General features: G+C 42.5%; 1 protein-coding gene across 1 annotated transcript in view; it reads right to left on the bottom strand.

The window, feature by feature from the left end:
* The window catches only part of brsk2b (BR serine/threonine kinase 2b), a 216,835-nt gene extending 204,591 nt beyond the window's left edge, over positions 1-12,244 (bottom strand). The window contains exon 1 of the mRNA XM_036584321.1: positions 11,962-12,244. Within this exon, the coding sequence (XP_036440214.1) occupies positions 11,962-12,052 (91 nt within the window). The 5' untranslated portion in view covers positions 12,053-12,244. The remainder of the gene's footprint in view (positions 1-11,961) is intronic.
* Positions 12,245-12,874: the final 630 nt, after the last annotated feature.

The following is a 12,874-nucleotide window of genomic DNA, read 5'->3' on the forward strand; positions in this document are numbered from 1 at the left end:
TGCGCTACCTCTACTTGACAGGCCTGCCTAGAATAATTTTGTCAATCAAGAGCTTATTGTTCACCCTTGTTCCAAACGCTAGCAGCTGAAACATTTCAAAGAGCATTGCCGCATGTGACAGAGGCCCTGACGTTGACATCTTTACTATGGGGTCGAGAGGTCCACTCAAAACGTGCTGCAACCAAAAGGTCTCCAAATTGCTGCTGTCCACCGTGGAAGAGTCTGAGGTGAAAGTCGAGGCTTGGACTTCAATAGCATGCTCCTGTGATGTCACAGGGCCACTGCAGTCTTCTTGGTATGAAAAGGTGATAATTGAGGCGCATTAAACCGACTTTATTTGATTCTGTACCACTAGTCATTTCAACAGAGATATCATGGCTGGCATGACATATTGAATCACACTGAAATGACTACCTTACTCCAAATATCAGACAACAATAAGAGTCCCATCTGTAATTTGGCCTTGAGAGACATTATTCAGCTCCCATCAAGAAATGGGGGAGATCCTCATTCACATTCTAATAGCCCGGGTGGAGAGGCTACAGTCCGATCAATAGCGTCGACCCTCCAGGCTAGGCTGAGGAACAGCACGCCACAGCCATCCACATATGTATAAAAAGTGGGTGGTTGCCATAGAAACCCCCAACTTGCCTTTGACTATGGTTAGAGATGATGTGTATAGCAGATACTCTACTGTTGGCTACGTGCTGTATAACCAGCTACATGGTGACATTACACTGTGCTCTTATGTAAAAGAACATTAATGAGGATCAGATTAGAAGCTCAAATCTACATTTTTTTTTTCTTTTTCAAAGGTTGGCCTACCAGGGCGACTTCCTCCAGTCTCCCTGTAACTTCACCATTACCTTCAGGAATAATAAAGTTTCTATCTATCTGTCTGTCTGTATGTCTGTCTGTCTGGCTGGCTGCCAGACAGACAGAAAGATGTACAGATAGACAGATAGATAGACAGATAGACAGACAGATAATTGTAGCTAATAACTCACAACTGACAACCACAAAGTCTCTGCAATTTCTTTCAGAATTAAAGGTTTCTATTAGTCTGTCTGTCCGTCCATCTCTGTCTTGTCTGTCCATCTGTCTGTCTGTCTGTCCATGTAGATAGCTAACAAGCTAGGCAGACAGACAGACAGGCAGATAGATAGATAGATAGATAGACTGATAGATAGATAGATAGATAGATAGATATAGATTTCCTTTCGGGATTAAGAGAGTTTCAGTCTGTCTGTCTGTCTGTCTGTCTATCTATCTATCTACCTATCTATCTATGTTTTCCATGTAGCTAGCTAACTAACTAGACAGAAAGATCGACAGACAGATAGATTGATAGATAGATAGACAGACAGACATACAGACAGATAAATAGATAGATAGATAGACAGCTGGAGTGTTAAGAGAGTTTCTATCAGTCTGTCTGCCTATCTAGCTAATACTGATTTTCACTTCTACTCTGTGTCTTTTGTCTGTGATTTTTATTATATTTAATACTTGATTGTTACAACAATCTTGCAATTTCTTTCTGTATAAGAAGTTTCTATCTCTATTGATCCACCAACCTAGCCATCTAACTAATCAACAACTGATATTCACCCCTATTGTCTTTTGTCTGTGATTTTCTTTCAGTGGCCTCCTCCTTCATTTTCTCTTCAGCTCATCCCTCCATTTTCATCTCACAACCTTAAGTAAAAGCAGCCTGACCCCCCTTTCGTCTCATCTGAATAGAGCTTCAACAAGCAAGCATCGGCGACCACCTGACTAATGACCAGCCATCACGATCCAGCCCAGCCCAGCCCAGCCCGGCCATCTGGACAGGATATACCCCCTCTGGTTCTTTTACTAATCAATCATGCATGCAAAATGACACGGCACGTCATTCCATTCATACAGTACCTGCACCCGCCAAATGAATGAGTTGATAAATAAATATCGCTTCTCGAGTGGCTGTTTGGGACGCTCCGGGCCATTGTGCTGAGGCCTGTCGGAAAACTGTGCGACCTGCACTTGAATGGAGGGCGACAGACAGACGAACAAAGAGGGGATGAGTGAGTGTGTGTGTTCGCCTGTCTCTCGCTCTCTTTCCCTCTGCAGCGTCAGTGTCTTGTCCCTCAGCCCTTACTCCGCACTTTCACCCCCGCTATGGCCTGCTGCCCTCGGATCAAACACACAAGCACAACAGCACTTTCCCCAGGCCAAGTGCTTCTCCTAATTAAACCCCAAATAAGCCCATCTGTTGAGTTATTGACCACGGCCTGTGCTCCGGTTTGATTAGAAACGTGGTATTTAGCTTTGAGGGGGTTTTGTGATGAATGTGTGAGGCTCTGTATAAAGCAACATGATTAATAAGCTATTTTTGGTTGCCTTCAGCATGTGATTACGTGGCACTGTGTTAATACTTGTTGTAAGGTTTAACCCTTAGAAATATAGAGTTATTATCAATGTTTTGCTTTACACTTAACGCAGTTAAATGACTATTTACTCCATTGTGTAAGAAATCACATTCACGTTCTATTTGCATTCTGTATCGGCGGGTTCAAGTGTGCACGTCTGACTCCGTGGTAGCGACTGAAAGTTTCAGACCCATATTTTTGACCAAATTTCTTCCGCGACAAAGAATTAACATCAAATTGCCCCAGCAAGCAACTGTGACTTCTAAGGGTTAAAGAAAATATTCACACAGGACGTGCCAAAAATCAATATACGGCTGTTCTGATGGGCTCTTTGCGCTTAACCCTAGTCATGTACCCTCTAGGGGGCAGTTTGCGGAAAGGATGTCACGGGAAGCAATAGGGGACGGCGTGAGGACAGGGATGGAGAGATGGAGATAGAGAGAACAACAGCGTGGAGGACAGAATGGAGGAGTTGCAGGGCTCTGCTGCGGTTCTCTGATAAAAACCCCCACAGAGACGGCAGCCGGCCCAAGAGAGGAGCTCCGTGGTGAAAGGGAGGGGGATGGGGGGCAAGAGGATTCGAGCAAAGCGCAGCAGACTAAAACACAGACATTGCAAACACCAGCAAGGAGTATAAACAATAGCTAAAACAGTGCTGAATGAAATCACTGCGTTAACCTCTTAAAGCAAGGGTTGTCAAACGCAACCACTAAAGGGGCCATATTAAAAAATTTCAACAAATCTGTGGGCCAGAGAAAAAAAAATGTTTTTATTTCATTTTTAATTAATGTTGTGTTATGACCCGAACTGGCCATTGTTGATTCAGAATACCCAAAAACCTCAGCAGTAAAATCCAGGCACTTGTAGTAGACCTTGAAATGTTACATGAATACTTGAGATATTCACAATTTAAATGTCCCCAGGAGCTCAGTCTTTAAACCTACCCTATCTGCTTGAACTAGACACCTGGCTTTGCTGCGAGTTCATTAATACTTGGGCTCAATCTGAATTCTGAGCTGCTGAGCTGATGTTAGGTGTTTATATGGACTGAACTGCAGCTAGTGTGTTTGGTGATATGACTGGTGTGAAATTGCATAGAATTGTGTAGAATTGAGGTGTAATTGCTGTCCCATAGATGGTTGTTGGGCTAGAGGAGTCAAAGTGCACTTTACGTTGCAGTGCATGCTGGGGACTGTAGTGCAGCACATTATGAAACGGGCTAATATTAACAGAAAATTAAAATACTTTTGTGGGACAGATAGGTTTGTGGGATTGTGTCGTGGGCCTGATCTGGACCGCTGGCCTTGTGTTTGAAGCATGGGCCTTAAAGCAAAGGCTGAAAATCTAATTTAACCCAAATGTAGCCAACAAACGCTGTATGACAGACAAAAGTATGGAAAACAATTCAAGATTGCTACTTCTGTTCTTAGCCATGCAACACACTTGAGTCCATTTTTTGGATATCAATCTCTCATACAGTGCCAGAAACCACATAATCAACTCCATTTGCGATCGCTTAACAACTTGACCTGGTTAGTAGTGGAAAGTTGTGATGATTTAGGTGTGCAGCTAGCATGATGCTAACCAAATGGTTTTAGGTTTCCATCATTTGTTAGCCACATTAGCCTCACAGCTCCAATGCAAAGGCTAAAGAAGCAAACCAAACAATCTAAAACCCGGCCTAAATTCCCTTTTTTGCAATGAAGATAATTATACCGTTGACATGTCAGATGGCCAGCCCACCTGTTCGGCCCTGAAGGCACTGTCTTTATCTCTGACTCTGATTCAACTTCTGGGCCACAGCAATCAAAGCCAACAATCAGTGGACATTCTCTTTTGTTTTCGATCCCTAAAGCTTCGTTGAAAATCACACATATTGTCATCGTCTGCTAGCAATGATACGATTTGATCAGTGTACTGAGCAGCTTGCTATGTCATGCTTTGAGAACATTTCACCCAAAACAGGTAAGCCAAAAGCTACATTTCAGACTACTGGACATCGGTGATTGTACGATTGATTCTGAGGACTCTGGATGCTTTATGAATTCAGCTGTATGCTGTGTTAATGGGGGGGCTGCATGTAGGCTGCTCGGCTCCGCCAAATGAGGGTGGGTGAAGGGGGTTTCAAAGACGGGCTGTTGCTGTCTGCCTGTGATCTCCAAGATGGAAAGCATGGCCATTGTGAGAGGAGCCTTGTGGGAAGGGGGTGCAACCATGACAACCAGCCACTGTTACCCAGCACTCTACAAATGAGAGCCAATTGAATACTGGGATGTGTCTGGGAAAAAAAAGACTTCAACCCCCTCAGATAGAAACACACAGACAAATTGTTCAGAAAGTCATCCCAGCAAGACAGTCGGCCGCTGACACTTCAGACAGGCTTTTCAGGCTCAAAGACAAGCCCTTCTTTGTGGTCGTTCAGAAAATCAGCTCAACTTAAGTTCTGTAGAGCAATACTGAAAAATTTGATATTATAGACGAATAAAAGCTGATTTTGATGTTTGAGGTGAAATATTAACCCTTTGATATCTAGAATTATTAAATTTGATTTGCTATATTATTTAAATAAATATATACTGAAGTGCATAGTGAGCTGCACAATGATGTAGTTTGCTGTAATAACAACACAATTACATGATTAATTACGTAGTTATGAAGGAATTACAGTGACATTCTTTATATACAGGTTTGGGTCTGCACTTTTTCATCCGTTTTAAAGGCAAAAAGTGATAAAATGGGTTCTCCCAATTGGCACGACTGTGTATGTATTAGCCCTGTGCCCTAAGAGAGCATAACTGGCCTCACTCTCTCTGGGTAAGTAGGATGGATCACTCACTTTGCTTGTTGCTAATGTCATCGGCAACATTGCTGACATTTCTGAAAATGTGGAAGTCTCTATAAATGTCGTTATACACTATGTCGTTATGCAGCTAAACAGCATCAAAATATGAAATATTCAGACAATTTTTTCACATCAAAACAAAACACATCAGATGCACTTTTTTTGCTTTTTCACCATGCCGTGACGGGCAGATTATCCAATAAAAACATCATTTGCTTGTAACAAAACTGGCAAATGCACTGGACAGAAGACACTGGACAGACCACTTTCCATTTTGCAAAGTAGCATGGAGAGCTTCACTGCTTCATTCTGAAGCTTAAACTCTGAGTTCTTCCACAAAAGACTGGGATATTTGCAGCCCAGTTCAAGCACCATTTGAGCCGCTTTTGGAGATCTCAATACTTTTTATGTTCGCAAAAAACTTCCAGTTGCTGGGACACGGTCGATCCGTCATCTTGGTTGTTGCCATGCCAACACCAGAGATGACAGAGATTGGTCAATGAAAGTTGAAAGTGAAAGTTCACAAAAAACAAACAGCAGGTGAGCAAAATAATGTTGCATTTTTGCTGTCTGAAAAATCATGTTTGGTGTGCAAGATACCATCAGCAAACAAATGAATTTATTGACATCCGAACAAATCGCACTTATAAATGGTGCACAGTGTGTAAAGGCTTTGTGGGTGTAGGGCTGCATCTTGATGCCTTCAATGTGCACTCGTTCAGGGAAGCTGCTGTTATCTCTTTCTAATCCTGAGTGCTTGTTTCTCAAACAGATAAGGCCTGGGAGACAGGAGGATTGGACCAAGCCATGCGTGGACGCTCTCCTTATTGGATGAGGCTGAGCACCGCAGCAAAGCGAAGCCTCTTTATGGGCCTCTGCCGGTGGCTCTTTGCAGGCGCTCTGCATCAGTGCCTCTCCACCATCACACATTCGCCGACCCCGGAGTGGAATGTACATGGCTTGATTATCTCCCATGTCTTGCCCGCGAGTGCTGTGGAAGCCTGTGGCTTTAGCATCACACGGTATGGAGCCTGGCCTACAAGCTGCTGCCCCTGACCCAACTCTCAAGCTCGGTCTGTGGGCCTGACAGGCTGCGTGGCTCAGGTACTTCCCTGCTTCATTAGTGAGCCACCCTTGGGACGCCGTAGCTGAGTGAGAGAGCGGAGTAGAAGAGAGTCAAGAAGAGAGGCAGAAAGTAAGAAGAGAGAAGAAAGACGAGCAAAAAAAATAAGAGGAATCGAAGCACAAAATTACAGTGCGCTTCCACCATGGTAATGCAGTTTAAAGCGATAGTTCAGCAAAGAATCAAATGTACAGTTTTCCCCTTACCTTACAGCAGTCAGTCAAGACACACTTGGTGTTCAAAGTCTGCTTCTTTACTTTTGCACTGGAGTTATATGGCTGATGTAGCTAAGTAATAAAGCTTATAGCCACAATTTAGCTTCGGATAAAATGCATGGCTAAATAATTAAGCATGTGCCTCAAAGTCGTTAAGTAATCTCAAAAAGAGATGTGCTTTCTAACACTGTATAACACACTGTTACCTAAAACTTGACTAAACAAGAGTAGCCACCTTCTTATAGGGAAAGTCCACCAGTTTTTCAAATTTCTATAAATTTAAACAAAGTCATTCAACATGGTTTGATGTGAAATGCTCCATTCTAGAGAAACTTGGGAGTCAGGATTGTTTACAGCGCCAGTGATAGGAACCAGACTCTGAGGGGTTTAATGCCTCTAAAGCTACATCACAGAAAGCTATTACATGAAATGTTTATGAATACACTGCCTGATGCCTCAGACATAGTTTTGCCCTAAAACTTTTTTTTTACATAGATTCATGGTGGAGAGGTACATGCAGGCCACTGTGAAGCAAAATATTCTCCAAAGAACACTTATGTTTTTCAGACTCACCACTATCTTACCAGTCTCAGCTTACATATCGCTGTTGTCGGAACAAAACCTCGAATCTCTATAATGGTGACTTTACTTTTAACGTAAGTCAATGAAACCAGACATTTTTCAAAGTCTTTCTGGGCTGTTTATTTTGGTCCATTCATCATGAAATTTATATACAATGTAAAGGGCAACAAGCATTTTCAGATTATGTCAAAAACTGGAAAACGACAAAAATGGAGATAAGAGGTTTTGTTCCGATATAGAACCTCAGAAGACACGTATATGTCCACTGGTCATTTTGGATGATAAATAAAACAGGTATATTTTGCACTGTAGACACTGCAACTCTGGGAGTCTGTATCAATCAGCGTCTCAGAGTCTGTAAGTTTCTCTACAATGCTCCATTTCACCTCAAACCACTCTGAATGACTTTGTTTACATCTGAACGGTTGATTTAAGCAGAGACGTTGAAATATTGGTGAAATTCCTTTTTAAAGCCTAAATTTTTTCCGTACGTTTGTCTATTTTTAGGTAGCAATATGCAATATTCAAGCTTGTCTATTTCACATTACTAAGAACTCAATTAGCCTCGCAGCTCCAGTGCAAACTTCAGACATCAAAAAAAAGGTTCTGGACGATCAACTACATTTGAAAATTGTGCACATTTGATGCCCGAATCACTGCTTTATCATAGCCCCTGTTTGAACAGGCCATGTAGATGGGCCCAATCTGTCTCTCTGCGTGAGCTCTGCTAATCTTCACCTCTGTGTTCCTTCTGAGGCTTGTGGTGGCGAATCCAGCGCATGTGGTGGTAAAATACAGTGTGCAGCACAATGAAATAAAGAGGAGAAAACACAGGCTAGCACATTCGATTTGATTCGGGGGGAGGGGGGTAAATTAAACAGGAGCGTCCCTTTTTAGGCTTCCCACGGGGGTCCCGCTTTAGCACGGAGAACTCTCCCTCAAACTCCACCCCCCCCCCTCCGCTTGCCCCCCTCATCCATCTCCTCCCCTCCCCCATCGCCTGCTTTCTCTGTACGAGCCTCTCTCTTGACATATGGGCAATCCTCTGCGGCGGCGGCTGAGACGAGCTCCATTTATTGTGCAGCATTCTCTCAGCAGCTATGCCAACGGCAGCAGAAAGCACTAAAATCCCTGCTACTAACCAGTCAGAAGCAGGCCTGGCCTCCAGCTATGAGCTACAGTAAGATTCATTTAGAGACGAGGGGACGGAGTTTCAATCAGCGCCAAACTACTGAATCCACATGGGGTCTGTCTTTTGTTGAGCAGTTAGCATTCATACGGTTTAATAGCATGTCTCATTCACCATTACATACAACATGGAGTGCACTGATACCAGTGGGAAGCATTGTTTAAGTTTTTAGGGTAAAAAATCTCAGTGTTGATCTTTAAGATGGCCATCTGCACCTGCACTTCTGAGGCCACAGGTTTGCACTAATAGCTTAGAAACAACAAGCAGCACCAACAAAAGATCCAATGTTTTAAATGAATATGATCCATATGCACTGAAAACGTAAAGCATTCCTGCACGATTCATTTAAAGAGGAGGAGACAGAGTTTCAATAAGCGCCAATCTAGCACATCCACATGAGGTCTGTCTTCTGTTGAGCAGTTAGCATGCTCCCAGTTTAAAGGGGAATTCCACTGATATTTCAAATTTTCTACATCACTAAATTGTTGAGATGTAAACAAAGTGATTCAGAGTGGGTTGATGTGAAATGCTCCGCTATAGAGAAACTTACAGAGTCAGAGCCGTTCACAGTGGTGGTGATAAGAACCAGACTTTTGAAGTGTCTTTAAAAGCTCCCTGACAGATATTACATAAAATGATTATAAATATGCACCTTATATGTCCTTTACAGTGGTGCACTTTCAGCCCTCCCTAAAAGCCCAAACTCATCTAATTTATTTTGGGCTATTTTTTTTTCTTTTTTCATTTTATAGATGTTTAGTCATTTTCAGTAGTAATTTTCATTTTTATGTAGCATTTTTATGTTGTTTATGTAAAGGACTATACGTACATATTGCATGATGCATGATGTTTCCAAATTCAATGAGTGGGCCTAATCATGATTAATAATTGTGATAATGATTTTCGCCATAATTGAGCAGCCCTAGCCTCTATCTCATATGGTTCCATATTAGCACAATTTGGATATTCATAACCTGTATAGAGAAAAACTTACCAAGTCAGAGCTGTTCACAGCGGTGGTGACGGGAACCAGACGTCTGAAGTGCCTTTAAAAGCTCCCTCACAGAAAGTATTACATGAAATGATTATGAATATGCTACTGACTTTGTTTTACAATAGTTCGGAAATAAGGTTTTGGCCTAAAATGTACAATTTTGACATACATTTGTGGCAGAGAGGTAGAAAAGGTTCTAAGACAAAATATTTTTTATTTAACAATATGTATCATCATCAACATTACATATAAAAAGACATGTAAGTTGACTGTTAAGTTGACTGTTTGTTTTGTATTGTAAATAAAATGACGATATTTACATGGCAGACATTGTGACCCCTGGTTCCTATCACCACCACTGCAAAGAAATCAGAATCAGGAAGTTCCTCAACAACAAGCCATTTCACATCAGAACACCCCGAATGACTCTGTTTACATCTCAACGATTTATGTAGAAATTCTGAACAATTGGTGGAATTCCCCTTTAATAGCATGTCTCATATATTGCTACATGCATCACTTTCTTTATTGTGTATATGACAACATGTTCACATCAATTAAAGCTAAAATCCAACAGTTCATCTCTTAGTGTTGTAGGTTTATGGTGCCCTCATGGCAGCAACTTGACTCTGATTTGAGGATTATGCATGGACACTGGTCTGAACCTTCATGTGTGCAGCTTCATTCTGTGCTGAATACAACAATGGGCTACCCAGGCCAAGCCAGGCCACTCAACTTTGACCGCACTCAATCAACACCACTCATGAAGAGGCCACCGGCCATTCCAAGCTTCATAACACGCTGAGCACCAAATGAATTGTAACAACTGGATCAATAATGACTATACATTTCTCATAGTAGGAATTCTACAAACACAGGAAATCAGTGAAAACAGCCATACAGATTACTATGAGGATATAAGTCTAAGTAGTTCGTGATAATAAGATATGATGATAAACAGTCTTTTACTGTAGGGTATATATAGGTTAACCCCAAAATAGCATTAGCCTCTATTAAGGCTGGGAGATTCATCAAATACTATTTTCAATTATGATTTTGGCTTCCAACAATTATGAAAACAAGATGATCACGATAAAATGATTATTGTGCTGCTTTCCTTTTCGCAGTGATGCTCTCGTTTTGTGTTCATAAATCCAGCAGACCCCTCTCCTTTACAGCAGGGCACTTTCACCCCTCCCTAAAAGCCCAAACTCACCTCATTTATTTTAGTGTAATTTATCTTTATTTATTATTTTTAAAGACGTTTAGTCATTTTCAGTAGTATTTTTTTATTTTTTATTTATCTTTTTCATATTGTATATGTAAATGCATATATTCATATATTACATATTAATTATTTATTTTATGTATTTATCATTTTGTACATTTTTTTGTTGTCTTTCAGTTTAATTATATCAAAAGTTTAAGGAAATCCACTGCTAAAATGACAAGTTCAATAAATGCATGATGTTTCCAAAGTCAATGAATGGGCCTAATCATGATCTCAATATTGACCAAAATAATCATGATTATGATTTTCCCCATAATCGAGCAGCCCTACCCTCTATCCCATGTGGTTCCATAATGGCACAATTTGGATATGGAAGCCATTACTTCATAACCTATATAGAGCACTACACAGGGAATAGGGAGCCATTTGAGATTCAGCCTTAGTCATGATTCATGCTCGCCAGTTCTCTAGTCTACAGCAGCGCACATCTCTGTAGAGCTGCCTTTGCTACCAACAACCAGAGGCTTTCCCACTGCTATGTCCACTGTCACTTCATTATAGCACACATGTCTGACCCCATGACTGCAAATCCATCTCAGGTGGGCCAAAAACCTCAGGGTCAACAGGTCAATCACCACAAACCAGTGAATGTGCTGGTGTTAGCATGTGCACAGTACTACCAATTCATTTTCTGGAGCTCGCAGACAACGTGAAGCAAATCACAGGCACAACACAAAGTACATACAGCCACTCAAACCAGCCCAAATCCTAAAGACATCTCAGAAGTTCAGCACTGAATTCGGACCATTCTGACATCAGCGGCCAGCAGGGGGCGCAGTTTTGCGGTCTGTGTGCTGAAGAGAGTCCCTTCTGTGCAGCCTGCACCATCAGTCCAGCCACAGAGCCGCTACAGCACCAAAATTCAGCCTCCAGCTCTATCACAGCTCCTCATCCTAGGCTTCTGCATCGCCTAAACGAGCGCGGTACTGGACGCTGCGCCCGCACCCAGCGCCTGTCCTGCAAATCAGGATTAGCTGTCTTAGACTGAACCACACTGACAGTTCGCAGGGACCCAACTTCATTCTCCAAAGAACAAGGCAACAAATATCCACCTCTTCTCAAACAGCAATACAGCAATACGCACGATGGGGCAGGAACCCCAGAAAGTGGACCTGTGGGGGGGCATTTCTCTTAATCTGCATCAGCTGCACAATTGTCCTGCCCGTCCACAACACAATTGCAAATGCATGCAAAGCCAGCCTAGCCGGCATATGCTGTGTACAACTGAGATAAGCATCAGTCTGCCTCACTGTAAGCCCCTGGACAGCGTGTTCAGGGTCCGAAAACACATGCATACATCCAAAATAAAGGACAAACCTGTCTGTCCCTTTCCAAGCGTCTTTTCCAGGCGGTACGGTCCCACGTAATTGGCGTGCTGGGCGCTGTTGTCTTTACCCGTTGAGGACATTGTATTATTTCTCTTTCTTCTGTCTTCTCTTTAAAGGTGAATTGCTGGAAATTCAGCAATGTTTTTGGGATCTCTTATTTCTGCAGTTGCTCTCCCCCGCCCAGCTTTTGCTCCTCCAGTCGCTGCCTCCTCACCACGGTCGCTCGAGGGTCGGTGGGGCTCTCTCTCTCTCTCTAACTCGCTCTCTCTCTCGCTCTCTCTCTCTCTCTCTCTCTCGCTCTTTCCTCGGAGTGCTCACAGCATCGTGTGCTGCTGTTGTTGCCTCCTTTCGCCTGCAGGGGCGTTGGAGAGCAAAACCGCACAGCAGGCGTTCTTTATTTATTGGCGTTTTTTCCACCCGTATTCCGTCAAGTCCCGCCCCTCCTGCGCTATGATTGGCTAGCAGTGAGCATACACAAGCAGGCCGCTGAGAGATAAGACAGTACAGGCTGCTGCGCTGATGGCGTGAGAGTATGAATTGCTAGCCAATCGTAGCGCAGGAGGGGCGGGACTTTTCTGAAAATAGGTGGAAAATGTAAACACAGGCGTTCGTTGATTGACGTGACGTTCGACCAATGAGCGAGCTGCATGTCTTTCTCTCAGGAGTGGAGAGTTAGCATTGAGCTACCGCCTCCTGCTGTATTTAAGAATGAGAAAGTCTACTTTCTGACATAAAATGTGTTTTTTCTACTTTATAATTTTACCGTTTATGTTAAGTAAGTGTCTAGAATTTCTTACGATACTTGTCAAAACAAATTGTAAAATGTTATCTCTGTACTACTAATTGATATCTGTAGTCCATGCTAGCTAACGTAGTACACTCCACCGTGGGCTTTTCACTTT

This window comes from Colossoma macropomum, unplaced genomic scaffold (genome assembly GCF_904425465.1).
Source record: "Colossoma macropomum unplaced genomic scaffold, Colossoma_macropomum, whole genome shotgun sequence".
NCBI classification, from domain to species: domain Eukaryota; kingdom Metazoa; phylum Chordata; class Actinopteri; order Characiformes; family Serrasalmidae; genus Colossoma; species Colossoma macropomum.